The 14366-nt window shown below is 39.8% G+C and overlaps 1 protein-coding gene across 1 annotated transcript; it reads left to right on the top strand.

Annotated features, from left to right (window-relative positions):
• The first annotated feature begins 3276 nt into the window (after nt 1-3276).
• On the top strand, nt 3277-12966 carry PRPF38B (pre-mRNA processing factor 38B). Its single transcript, XM_052800680.1, has 6 exons — nt 3277-3696; nt 7157-7225; nt 7516-7667; nt 7751-7811; nt 10389-10612; nt 10889-12966. The coding sequence occupies exons 1-6, from the start codon at nt 3412-3414 to the stop codon at nt 11739-11741; spliced, it is 1644 nt and encodes a 547-aa protein (XP_052656640.1). The 5' UTR covers nt 3277-3411; the 3' UTR covers nt 11742-12966.
• Nucleotides 12967-14366: the final 1400 nt, after the last annotated feature.

Here is a 14366-nt window from a genome sequence, read left to right as displayed (position 1 = left end):
TGTTTAATTCTCCATTATCAAACAATACCATCACAGAAATAACTTTTTTGATTGTTCCATATTGGGTGGTGGAATTGGATGGAGATCCAATCTTTTGAAGATTGGCAACATGAAAGAGATGGAGAGTGCTATAAGCAGTTTTAAGCTGGACAATCTGCTTTGACTCCAGGGTGTCTGATCTTTTTCTTGCTAGAAAAAAGTTTTGAAAAATTCTTCTGATTATTCCCCATTACATAAAATATTTTTTTTTTATTATTCTCTCACTTAAAAAAAAAAAATCTTTGATTTAGTCTGTCTAAAGTTTGAAGTGGATTTTTTTCCTTATGCAGTGGTAAATCTACTTAACAGTCTCAAGGAATCATAGAATAATTTATGTTGGAAGGGACCTTTACGGGTTATCTAGTGCACCCCCTGCTCAAAGGAGGTCCAAGCTGATGACGTTCCTCAGAAATTTCAGTTCAAAGGTAATTTTCACATCACAATCTGTACTTTTGAACTGAATATTCAAGTTGTATTCAGTTCACTATGCCCACAAATTAAGCAGGTTATTTTTAGAGAAGCCTCTTACTTTTGTACCATACAGAGAGCAACAAATTGTATGACTATGCTGGAATAAAAGCATCTCACAGTATAAAGTCATGAATCAAGAAGTCCTCAACTGCTGAAACTTATTTTATCCTTCAGCAATTGGGATGAGAAAGGCAACTGTACTTTCCCTTTAAAGTTGCAGTGCATATAATTAAATGTGCTAGCAAAAGAAATCTAATGCAGCACTACTGCCAGAACACACTAGTCCACACTGATATTTGACAGGAAAACACATGCAGCAATACTGCTTAATCTATAATTCAAGAGCTAACAACCATTCTTCTCAAAACAGATTCAGAGGATGTTTAGTGACTAAATACTAGTATCTTTCTTCTCAGCTTTAACTAACAGATTAGGCCTATTTGAGAAAATTCAGAAAATTTCTGAAATCTGTGTGAATGACAAGGGAGGCTAGGCTTTTACATACAGATCACCATACTCTTTTATAATTATATATAGTTCCTTGCAGTTTGCAAGTGAAAATCACCTCCTTGCTGATTTTTTCGTGGTGTTTTTTGGTTTGTTTGTTTGTTTGCTTTGGTTCTCTTCTGTGTAAAGACAAGCTGGGATGCCTGAGGGAAGAAAATCTAATTTGCAGCAAATGGTTTTATAGGCTGCAGCTATATCAAAGGTTTCAGCATCACCACCAAAGAGGGACTGCGTAAGAAGTACAAAAATGTTACCTTATACTGAGGAAAAACACTGAGGTTTGGAACATATTGACTAAATATTCCAACAGGAAAAGATAAATGCATGAAAACACAATTTGGGTAATATAAATTATAACAGAAATACAGGCTGTCTTGAAGTGATTATACAAGGCAACTTAAAGAAGTGCTCAGAGTCAAGGGTACCCTAAACAACAACAAAAATACCACTCAGCTTCAAGGAAAAGTTACTACTCTAGCTAACTGTCTCCAGAACAAGACTACTTCACTGCTATAAGGACACTTTCTTAGAATTCATTTTGTGATTAGTTCTTTAATTTCATATGGAATTGTTAAATGGATATTTACTGCATCAAGACGGTAAAGTCCTGTGATAAGTAATGAAGGTTTTGTGAACATCTTTGGAAATCGGCCGAGATGGGAAGAGAAAGCCAAAAGGAGGCTGGTGAAGCTATTCCTAGAAAAGGGGAGTGAAGAGCCTAAATAGCAGAACAGGCAGTTTGGAGAAACTGTTAACTGTCAGGGCCTCAATAAGAACACTTTTCTGCTATAGTATGAGCTCTAAGGTACAGTAAAAGGCCAGAGTAATGAAGATGAATTACTGTGCCTCAGGTTTTCAATGTGTAATGTAGAGTGAAGATACTCTAATGTTACTTCCAGCAGTATTTATCTCGTTTTTACATTCAAAATGTAAATTAGTTTGAAATAGCACAAACATAGAGATGCTATTTCCATGCATACTTCTGTACCAACTTCTCTCTGCAGCTGTTTCCTGGCGCACTGAGCAATGTGGAGCCCTTCTCTGTGTGTACAACTGAATGTATTTTGTCCCACTATGCCCACTTTGCAGTCATTTCCGTGGACTCTCAGTTATTTTTTTTGCACAGTCATTTGATGTTTAGAATCCCTTGGCAATTCTTCTACATCGTGCATTGTCTCCCTCTTGTACTTCAGGTTAAAGCTTGACACCAAAGTATGTAACTAGGTTTTTTTGCTTTTGCAAAAAAGCGTGCAGTTCAAAACCTGTTGGAAACCTTTGAATAATAAGCTAAACATGACCTGAAAATTCAAGTTCAATTCACCTATCAGATATATTTCAGGCAAAACTGGAGGATTTTATCTTTTCTCCATTTCCTGTTAGCTTTTAAATGTAGAGAGTTACTTTCTTAAATCCACCTGTTCGTTTTCAAAAGCATTAACCTATTTCCGATGGTTCTGAGTCTGCATGTAGCATTACTAACTTCAGAAAGAGGTGTTCGGGTTGAATTTAGCAGCAGGGAACAGTTACTGTTTTCTTCGTGTAAGATGAAGGTTCTCCGGAGCTGCCCCGCCATTGCCAGGTCCCGGCCGGAGGAGTGGGCCTCATAACCAGCACTAGTTTCAAGTGAACAGGCTTGGATGTATCCTGGCCGTGCAGCCATCAATACACGCTTTTTCACCCCAGATTCCCGCACGCTGAACAACTCCGCCGTGACTTCCTAGCTTGTCTGTTAACGTGGAGGCGGGAGGCAGGCCGCCCGGTGCTCACCCTCCCGCTCCTGCTGTGCGCCGGCCTCACTACCCACGACGAGGGTGACCGATGGGACCGATTTCCAAGCCGCTGGCTTCTTAGCGCCTCGCGCCACGGTGACAGCAGCTGTCCCCCGGCACCCCGCAGGCTCCCCTCGCTTTCCCCGGCCGGGATCTCCCCGCCTGGAGGGTCCGCGGCCTGGACGTCAGGCGCCGCCCGGCTCGGGGCAGCCCCGCGGCTGAGGTGAGCCTCGGGCGAGGGACAATGCGAGTGCCGGCGGCGGGGCGGCTCTGTGAGGCGGCCTACTGAGAGAAGGAGGAGGAGGAGGAGGAACCATGTGGCCGGGCCGCGGGAAGGGGCCGGGCCCCCAGGGGAGGGGGCGCCTCAGCCCCAGCCCCTTTGCCATCCCCTTCCCCGTCTCGTTCTCTCCCGACCCCGCCTTGCTAGGCCGCGGTCCCCCGCGGGGATTGGTCGGCTCGGCCCCGGAAGGCGAAGCCGTCACTTCCGCGGAGTCCGCCATCTTGTCAGCAGTTGGCGGAGGCAGCGCCCGGCCCGGCAGCCCGCGCTCTGGTGTGGCGCGGCCGCTCGTCCGCCTTGCAGGCCGCGTGCCGCCGCCCCGCTCCGGGCCCCGAGCCCCGAGCCGCCATGGCCAACAACAGCCCCGCCGTCGGCGCCGGGAACTGCCAGGGGCAGCAGGCGGCCCAGCACCAGCCTGGCGCCGTCCCGCCGTCCCAGCAGCAGCTGCAGAGCGGAGCCCCCAAGCCGGCGGCCTCAGGCAAGCAGGGCAACGTGCTGCCGCTGTGGGGGAATGAGAAGACCATGAACCTGAACCCCATGATCCTCACCAACATCCTCTCGTCGCCCTACTTCAAGGTGCAGCTGTACGAGCTCAAGACTTACCATGAAGTGGTGGATGAGATCTACTTCAAGGTGAGCCTGCGGGCCGCGCCCTGGGCGCCGGCGACTCCTCGGGGCTCTGCTGGCGCCTGTCCCGAGGCGCCCTGTGGCTGGGGTTTTTGAAGGGGAAAGGCTTTGATTGCAGCCTGCGGATTCTCTTTCTGGCCTTCCTGCCCCGTATCTCGCGGTAAGGGATGGGAGCAAATCTCCTTTTTACTGCTTAGCTGGGGGCATCTGAGGTGCTGCCTTCTCTCTCTTACAAAAGAAACGTGTTTCGCGTCGGCTTTGGAGTTACGGAGTTGTAAGTTAGTTCTGAACTGGGCAGCGTGAGAGCCAGGGCAGCGGGGATGAAATGGCCGTCTAAGGACTGCGCTCTCAGTCGGAGTGGGGAGGGGACTCGATCTGCATGCCACTTCTAGAGACAAGCCCTCCCCGCGGCCTAGGAGTTGCCGACACACCGTGTAACTGCGCAAAAGGTATGGTGGTGACTGTAGGTGATTTCGACAGGAGTTTGTATGTGGCCTTCTTCCTCAGAGGTTAGGGGCCTGCCCCCCCCTCCATACCCAGTCAAAAACTAGTTCATTTTAGTGCTTCTCTTGGCGATAGGTAGGATGTGCTGGGGAGGTAACTGAACTGTATCAGTGCACCCATGTCTCAGTTCTTGTTTTGTTAGCAGGATTGAATCAGTTTTGCAGCGAGGCTTCCATCAAGCCAGTCTCCCAGGTAGAGGTATGCATAATTAATGCTCATCAACACAGCCACATTCTTTGTTCTGATAATGAGAGCAAAACTTAGGTAATTCAGGCTGCTGTCTTCAGTCAGCTGTACTGTGGTGGTTATTGAGATGTTTTTCTCCAGTGAATAGATTCTATTTCATAATGTTACTGCGTCACTTAGTAGGTGTTAATATACTTTGATATTATAAAGAAAGAAAAGGTAGTCTTTTTGTCTCATTTAACCAGGGCAAGTCAAGTTACTTAGGGCACCATAGTTGTGAAAAACAACTCCACGGAAGTATTTAGAGATTTTTGGCTTTGTTTGCACGTACTTATGAAGACAGTGCTACTGTTTTTCCACTTAATGGCAGCATTTCTCTGCTTGCGCTCTGTCATTTGGAGCGGACTACTTAATTCTCCTAATACTCAGAGTAACATAGATTGTAGACAAAGCTTCTCTTTGGTTAATTTACCACTTGTGGCATATGAGACAGAAATAATTCATTCTATCCATCTATTCACTCAAATCCATCAGAATGGAAAGCAGCAAAGTTTATTTTTGCAAGTGATGACAAGAGCTGAAAAATTTATTGAAGAAACATATTTTCAGAAAATTTGAGAGCTTGCTGTATTTTACATGGACCCTTTCAGACATAGTAAAAGATATTTGATGTGATTTGTCTTCTTAGTATTGGTAGAGCTCAACTGCAATAGGTCAAATAGTTCATTTGATTGTCTCAGTGTTTCATTCCGTAAGTGGCTCAATCTTAAATTGGGGAAGAATTTTGACGTGCCATTAAATATCTACTTATTAATCCAATGTAAATAAAGTTTGCTTACTGAACTTGACAGTTATTCTGACTCAAAACTGCATGCTAAATAATGAGATAACTCAGCCCCTTACTTAATCATGACTAATAGATGTGAGGGAGAAGATAACCTGATGGTTAAGGTACTTCACTGATATTGAGATTTGTATTCTGTTCATGTTTTAAGATTCCTGAAAAGTGTTGAACAATTGCTGTTGGTTTTTTGTTGTTGGTTTTTTTTTTTTTTTTAAATAAGCATGATATCCACCATAGCAAGTGTATTTTCAAGAGTATTTGTGTTTGGGAACTGAAATAAGTGTCTCATTTAAAAAATTGAAGAATGCTGGGTTCTGGATTCTCAAGAAAGATGATCTTAAGTCACACAGGCAGCTAGTGATAGGGACTTGAAGGCTTGAAGATATGGATTCTGTCTAGATATTTAAATTAGTTCACTTGCAGTTATGGTCTTCTGTTTCAGTTCCGTATCTGTGAAGTGGGTGACTTCCTCTTTCTTTATCCCTGGTACTAGCACCACATGCATGTCCTCAGCTTCATTTAATCTGTGTGCTTCCAAGAAGTTAACCGTATGCAGTAGTCTTTGTAGGATCAAAACTTCAAATGGTTTTTTCTGAAATGAGTATTGTTTTCAGGGCTTTGGGGTTTTTTATTGGTATCGGTCAAAACCATCATGTTTATATTGATTGTGGCCAATAAATGTAACTGTAATTAAAAAAATTGAAGACTACTATTGTCATAGTGTCATATTTGATCCTTTGACTAAGATATACTCTTCAGTTCCTGTGAGAGGCAAAACCGTAAGTAATCAGAAGTGTTGTATTATTTATGTAGTATTTGTGAACTTCTCATATGATGCTAATAATACAGAAAGTCATAGTGGATTTTGAGTTCTACGGTATTGGCATCTCTCATGTTTCCTATTTGGATAAGACAGCAACTGTAAAACAAAAACAAAAAAACCCAACAATTCAGCAACTTTAGCTGTTAGTATATCTCTGGTTTCGTGTGATTGTGTACGTAGTTAATTTTGTTTCATGTATTGTTAAAGAATTTTAATTTGTGAACTACAGTACAACTTGGCCACAAACTCTTAGCCCCAATCCAGTACAACACCATTCTATCTTTTTTTTGTCTTGTTTTTGCTTATTTTTTTAAGTTGACATGTTTAGGAAATATACTTGTTTATAGAGCCAGATGTTACTTATCTGAATTTCACAATTTCAAATGTAGCTTAGGCAGTTTTATGGTTCTTAAGTTGTTCATGACTCTTACTGTCAAATTTAAGGAATGGTGTTGGTTAACTATGTTCATGCACTCATCTGTAAATGCATCTCAAAAGATTTGAATTAGGCAAGCTTCACTCATACTTAGGAACCATTTTATCTAAGAACATCACTGCAGTTAAACAAAAAACACTGCTTTTTAGATTAAAATACTATACTTTATAGACATCTTTCTTTTGTCCTAATTGTAAGTGATACTCAAAAGAAATCTCTAGCTAAGCTCACTGCATAAATGAGATTTATGAATATGAGACTGTAGATTTTGACTTCTGTAGCTGTCATCTGTGGGTATCACTAAACTTGTTAAGAGGCAGTTTAAATAAAGGTTTAGTCACTGTAGAAGATAGTAATGATGGGGTTTAGTCATAAAGTAGTTGAAACTATGTGGAGTATACAGTAAGCATGGATGCTTGCATTGGTGGGGTTTTGGGGGGTTTTTTAATCATCATCTGTGATTTTGGCTATAACTTCTTAATGTGGTAACTAAAAAGGCCAAATGGTTTGCTTTAATGACAAAGCAGGCTTGATCTTGAATTTCCTAGGAGAAGACAAGCTACTTAATATTGATTTAGGATATCCGTTGTTTAAAATTAGGTTTGTACAGGCTGCTAAACATTATGGAGGTTGTAATTGTCATTTTCTATCTTCCCACCCTCCACCTTTTCAGGTTACGCATGTTGAACCATGGGAAAAGGGAAGCAGGAAAACAGCAGGCCAGACAGGGATGTGTGGAGGGGTAAGTAGAAGTACGTGCCTTCTTAAATTTTTCTGTCTGGTAAATAAATTTTGCAAGTGTAGCTAAAACCTGCTTGTATGTTGGCTCAGTCCCTAGATGTGAAATTATTTATTACAAAGAGTTGATATATGCCCCTTGCTTCCAGAGCTGTGAATCCAAGTAGTGTTACTTTTTCCATGTAGCTCCGTTTGTAGATTTAATCTAGTGTTAGTTCTCATGTTCTCTTGCAGATTTGGAATAATGTCTTTGTGACTTCCTGTGTTGTCACCTAACTTTTTTTCTTTTGAAAGGTGCGTGGTGTTGGAACCGGAGGAATTGTGTCTACTGCCTTTTGTCTGCTCTACAAATTATTTACACTGAAACTCACTCGTAAGCAAGTGATGGGCCTTATAACTCATACAGACTCTCCATATATTAGGGCTCTTGGATTTATGTATATTAGGTAAGTATCAATATAATCAACTAATGGCTAATTTAATATACAGGAAACTGTATTAAAATATTACATTCTTTTTGTACTTAAAGGTACACACAACCACCTACAGATCTATGGGACTGGTTTGAATCCTTTCTTGATGATGAAGAGGTATGTCGGCGAGGGTAATAATTTGTTTTCTTTTGTTTCTTTTCATGTTACTACTTTAGGTTTAAACACTGTTTGATAAGGTTTTCTGTAGTTCGAATGTTGCAATGTTATGTTCTGGTAATTTCATTAATTAGTGCAGGAAGCAGGTCTGAGGTGGGACCCAGGTAATTTTTCTTAGATTTCAAAGATTTAATAGACTTTTCCATTGGTTACGATGTTACTGTGTCAAATACTGCAAACTCATGTGAAACAGGTTTATTGAATCAGAATGCAGACAGCAGGCTGTGTGAGTGTGGCTTCTGTGGAGTTTTTAAGAAAAAGAATTATTTTTGAGTGAGGTATAGTAAGTCTTGAGAGTGCTACATTTGTATTTTGCATTTATTCCTGGGACAGGGCGAACTGGTGCTTACATAGAAGAGTAGAAAGTACATAGTAGAAACCAACATTCACCTTGAAAAATACTACCAAAAATCTCTGTGGTTATTATTCATGTCCTGGAATAACTAAACCCAGGATTTCTTCAGAGGAGAAACAAACAGCCTAATTACTGCATAAGGTGGCATTGTTTCTAATAACCTTAATGTCTTTGCTAATGGGGCAAAAAAAGAAACATGAGTTGCTAACTGAAGAAGTTCAGTGAAGAGGCTGCATTATTACGCAGTCAGATAGGAGAATACCTTTGGTATCATAGTCCTGATTTACTGTCTGGAGGAATGGAGTAGGAGTTGGTGGGTGACATTTTCTCAGCCTATGAAGTTGAATATACAGTCTGCTACATATTGTTGCAATTTGTATTTATTGAGCAGGTTTTAAATCACATCCTAGATTTAAGAATGGAACAGGAAGGATCACTTGCCCTCTTCAGTGTGACAGTACGCATCTACTCCAAGAAACTTCAAATGTTGTAGTTGCAAATGATGTCCGAATACTCATATTAAAAATAGCGTTAATTATACTTGTATGTGACTGCAATGCAGTGTATTTATTTTAAACAGCTTCTTTCATGCTAAGTATCAAAAACACTGTGCAAAGGAAACAGCTGTTACTTCAGGTAAACCTGTGTTATTGTTTGTTTGCAACAAAAATGAAAACAAATTTAAATCTTGATTGCATTGCTGTGATATCCTGCTTCTCCCCCAGATGGTGCTAGTTAATATGAACTCCTCTGCAATGTTGCATTGTAACTTAGGAGGAGGATTGGGGTGGCTTCGTTTTCAGGGTCCCACAAACAGCTTGATTCCCAGGACAATGAAGTGATCACAAGTGTGATACATTGTGCAGGTCTTAACTGGTTCATTATTCTAAGCACCTTTTTTAGTTTATACATTTCAGTTCTTGCAGATAACTGGTTATCAGCATATATTTGTTTATTGTTGTTTAAAATATCCCAGTATATTTTTGCAATTAGTGTTTCTTTCCCAGCTGCTTTCAGTAGCTTTGTGCTATGTAGGAAAAAGTGCTTGGGGCTGCTTGTCTTAAATTTCTTACCAGTCCTGGTCAAGCTCAGTAGGATGAAGCAAATATATATATATATGGAATTATTTAAACCTACAGGATTTTTTTCTCCAGTTCTTAAATATGTGGAAGCAGTTCATATTTTGTCATGCTGCTGTGAAAAACTTCCCAGGATACAGAGTTACTTTTCAAAATGCTTCTTATGTTTATTTTGTTTAACTGTACATACTCTCCAGGTGCTACGTTTAACTCCTTTTTTTCTTCTTTAGATCTCTGCAGCGATTATATTTGGAAAAACTGTATATCTGAACACTTAAATGTGTGTGAGTGCAAGCAGTTTTACATTTAGATTTTCTCTTCCTGTTTAGATAACAAATCTCACTTTCCTTGTGTGCTTGCACTATAGGTTTGGGACTGACAATAGCTGACTAACATGTCCTGAGCTGTGAGAGGGCATAGCAAGAAGGCCTTCATGCGGTAATGACCCTTTTCAGAGACAATGGTCATCATGGATTATGCGTTTCCAATTATTTGTTCATTTATTTATTTTTTTACATATTTCTAAATTAGAAACCTCACTGCTTCATGGCAGTTGGTTTGCTATTGCTTCCAATTCTGTTAGGATGCCATTTTGTACTAGAGGTTTTTCTGTGATCATTTTTAGATAGGCAATGATGTAGTTCTTAAATGATTTAGGCCACAGGGTTGGGTATGATGGTACGCAGTTGTACATCCACAAAATGGAGTATTAAATGTAGTTTGAGAGGAATTCTCAACTTTGTGGCATTTAAATAAAATACAAGATCATACCATGTAACCAGACTGTGTAAGGGGATTTCACGTTAATCTCTTCATCGACAGTCCCTTACCATCCAGATGGCTGCAGGATTAGTATGTGCCTGCATGCATATGTATTAAGTCCCATTCCCTATCTGTAACATACTGCCAAATCCAAAGGGCGCAGAGTTTGAATTTTTCTAAGGAAATGTATTAGAATATGAGACAAGTAAACTTTCATAATCATGAGACTTCAATAGGGCAGTAATGTAGCAGCATTTTTTTTTTGAAAATCAGTAGAGAATATTTTTGACCATCAGGATATTTTTTGCTTGTATTTTGTAGGACCTGGATGTGAAGGCAGGTGGGGGTTGTGTTATGACCATCGGGGAGATGCTTCGTTCCTTCCTCACTAAGCTTGAATGGTTTTCCACATTGTTTCCAAGAATTCCTGTGCCAGTCCAGAAAACCATTGACCAGCAAATTAAAAGCAGACCTAGAAAAATCAAGAAAGATGGCAAGGAGGGAATGGAAGAAATAGACCGGCATGCAGAACGTAGACGTTCAAGGTCATATACACGTTATTTTGAAAATGAACGTTAAAATGAACTTAGTACCAATGTTAAATGAACTTATTGCCAGAAATTTGGTGTCTTTTCACTGAGAGAGATTTTAGGCAACAGGCAAAACAGTTGATGGATGCTAATGGATTAAAATAATCAGATGATATTTGGTATTTAAGATTAAATATAGACTATGTACGTAAAGTATAAATTAGAAAGCAAAGAGGGTCCCTTAACTTGAAAAGGTTGTGTTTCATACTGAGTTATCTTTTATTTTAAAAGGTCTCCAAGACGATCCATCAGTCCCAGGAGGTCTCCCAGAAGATCCAGAAGCAGAAGTCATCATCGGGAAGGCCATGGATCATCTAGCTTTGATAGAGAGCTAGAAAGAGAAAGAGAACGGCAGAGATTAGAACGTGAAGCTAAGGAGAGAGAAAAAGAAAGGCGGAGATCTCGAAGTACTGATCGCACCCTAGAACGGAGGCGAAGCAGAAGCAGGGACAGATATAGAAGCCGTAGTCGAAGTCGTGACAGGAAAGGAGATAGAAGAGACAGGGATAGGGAGCGAGAGAAAGAAAACGAACGGAGCCGTAAAAAAGAGAGAGATTATGATAAGGAAAGAGGTAGTGAGAGGGAAAAAGATCGATCTAGAGAAAGATCAAAAGAACGGAAAAGTAAGGGTGATACAGAAGAGAGAAGACACAAGGATGACAAGGATGACAAGAAACACCGGGATGACAAGAGGGATTCCAAAAAAGAGAGAAAACATAGTAGAAGTCGAAGCCGGGAAAGAAAGCATAGGAGTAGGAGCCGAAGTAAGAATACAGGTAAGCGCAGCAGAAGCAGGAGTAAAGAGAAATCAAGTAAACACAAAAATGAAAGTAAAGAGAAGTCAAATAAACGAAGTAGAAGCAGAAGCAGAGGAAGAACAGATAGTGTTGAGAAGTCCAGAAAACGAGACCAGAGTCCCAGCAAAGAAAAACCTAGAAAGCGTAGCAGAAGCAAAGAACGTTCCCACAAACATGATCACAGTGATAGCAAGGACCATTCGGACAAACATGATCGTCGAAGGAGCCAAAGTACGGAACGAGAGAGCCAAGAAAAGCAACATAAAAACAAAGATGAGACTGCGTGAACTCTTTCAGAAGTGGATCACATTGAATCCTATAAATGTTTGATTAAATCCTGCTTATTTTTTCTTAAAGTTGAGATTGTGCAGTAGTTGATGAGCACTCTTCTCCAACCTCCCTCTAGGCTGCAGATTGTCATTTCCTATTTTGGGTAGGGAAGTGCCTTTGTAAACCCATTCAATGCATTGACGGTTTCAAACCATTTGTTTAGTTTAATTCGTAATGCAGAGATTGTTCTTGCATTTTTATTGTTCAGATGTTTCTGAAATGTACAGTCTGTACATATGTCCTGAAAATGTTTTAATTCCTTTGGCATGGTTGCCATGTTGGTTAAATTTGTATGAGGCAATAAACTGCCACTAATTCTACTTTCATTTTGTAGATGTGGAATTATGGTTTGTATCCTGAAGTCAGCATGGCTGTGCTTTACATAATAGTATGGCTTTTAGGGATGGATCTTGAATGTGTATTATAGCTGAGATATTTATGTGCATACAATGTACATTGAGGGCTGCAGATTTAGAACTTAACACTTGTGTCCACTGTACCTGCTGTTTTTTCAAAAGCTTTTAAAATGTATTACGTTGTTGATCACCACTGGTGTGAAATAGAGAGTGGACTTTCAAGGAGATAGTGGTTTTGATGAAAAGATTTAGATTATGTTGGGGGTTGTTTAGTAATTCTTTAGAAAGGCTACCTCAAGCGGACACTGTAAAGGTTGACGGATGAGTACCGTAGCCATCTATGCATTTTATTTGTTTGAAAAAAATCCATGTAAGCTTCCTTTTTTTTTTTTTAACACAATTTATCCATTTGTGGTCTTTTAATGTTTTTAATCAGCAGCTGCACTCTGTCATTTATGATAATCCTGGGCTAATAAAGGCATTTAAGTTGGGAAGAGGGAGGTAGGAAGAAGAAAATTATTACAAAGGATTTCAGTTTCAAGCTTCCAAAGCATTTTTATAAGTGTAAACATTTAAAATAAGAATTACCCGATAGTGTCCTTTTTTAAAGTCATATTTTCTACAAATAGTAAGGATTGCAGTTTGTGCTGAACATTTCATCTGGCAGATTTTTTTTTTAAACAGGTTGTTAGAAGCAAAAACCAAAATGCATTATAGAAGAAAATCATATCATTAAAGTCCAAGTCTATTTGATAGATTATTCTGATGACTTGTATACTAAGTGAGGAGAACCATCTGGAATAAACTCTCAATTAATTCCTTTGTATTGGGTGTCAGCCTTTCCCTCCATGTTCATTGAAGAGTGTTTGGGTTCCTCCACGTTTCTTTTTCAGACTAAGCGACACTTTGTATGAATAAGGGATTTTATGTAATAAGTACCTTATAAGGAAGATGTAGCTAACAAAGAAATGCAGCAGCCCCAAAATAGGAAGAACATTAAGTGTGACTCATTCATGATCATGAAGTGACCTGAAGATAGAAATAAATTGATATTTGTGCCTTTTTTGCTTCTGTGTGATGCAGGTCATCTAGGCATGATATTTAAATATTAGGATATTTTTTAAACCTCCAGGAGAAAACAAACAGTGCTTGAATTTCTAACAATACATTTCACTCTATAGTATTCAAAGAAGCAAAAATAACAAACTCAATTTTTTTCTTCCTCCCTGCTCTTATTTTTTTTCTGAACTGTTAGTCTTTCCTTTGTCACCGTGATCCTTAGTATTCAAAATCTTTTAATACTGAGGTTGTTCAGGTATTGTCTGCTTATATTTTTGATGCCTGATTTTAAATCTGACCTTGAAACAAAGCTTAAGCTTCAATAAGTTCATTCCATTGCAGTGTAGAACTAAAATAGTGACCTCTCATTTAACATGGGAGAAAAACTTTTGGCCATTTAAGAAATTCCCTGGCTAGTAGATTATTAGAACTGTCGTTGCAGTCTGCCAGGGGATTGCACAGATTCTGTCAAAACAATGAGGACAACTTTTACCATATTTGCCACTAGAAGATTTCTTGTTAGCTTTTAACCTTTAGCCTATGAGTTTCTAGAACAAGTATGTTCTTGGGCAGAGAGGCTGCAAGGCCAGGGTTCTGGCAGGGAAAATGGATTACTGATTTGCAGTTGTTCCTTCAGGGCTCCTCCTCCTCTGCCACTGTTGGGAAATACAGTGAAAGAATGGTTTATTTGCAGGCAAAATCCAGATATTTGAGAAACGATTTTTGATCTGAAAGTGGAGAGTGCCACCTGGTTATAATGAAGATAGGTGAACATTTTGATACAGCTTGTGCAAAGACTGGCCCATGCCAGTATCTCTTACAAGTGCAGTAATTTGAGGACTTTGCTTTTGTTTTTTAATAAGTAGTCCTTTCTGACTTTTGGATTTAATTTGATCCAGATTATGTACTTGAGCTAGCAGTGTAATGGATAGCACAATATTCACGACTGACCAAGACCCATGAAAACGATGTAAACCAAGAAACCTGTCTTAAGTTGTTACTGGGATTTAGTATCTTGCAGCTCTTGGGTTTGGATCCAGGGACTCTCTTTAATTCCTTTTTGTCTTTCTGACACCACTTTATTTCATGTGATCTTCCTTGAAACGAGAAGGAACAGATCCGCAGAACTTCTACAAACCAGTTCTGATCAGAAATGGTAACAGTAGA

Source organism: Harpia harpyja, chromosome 11 (assembly GCF_026419915.1).
Source record: "Harpia harpyja isolate bHarHar1 chromosome 11, bHarHar1 primary haplotype, whole genome shotgun sequence".
NCBI lineage: Eukaryota > Metazoa > Chordata > Aves > Accipitriformes > Accipitridae > Harpia > Harpia harpyja.
Note: the sequence above shows the minus strand (reverse complement) of the source record. Positions and strands in the feature narration are given on the sequence as shown.

Excerpts from the sequence above, each read along its gene's own strand:
- PRPF38B (XM_052800680.1), top strand. The coding sequence starts at position 3,412 with ATGGCCAACAACAGCCCCGCCGTCGGCGCCGGGAACTGCCAGGGGCAG. Across the intron at positions 7,226-7,515 it reads AGACAGGGATGTGTGGAGGG|GTGCGTGGTGTTGGAACCGG; the intron begins GTAAGTAGAAGT and ends TTCTTTTGAAAG. Across the intron at positions 7,812-10,388 it reads CCTTTCTTGATGATGAAGAG|GACCTGGATGTGAAGGCAGG; the intron begins GTATGTCGGCGA and ends TGTATTTTGTAG.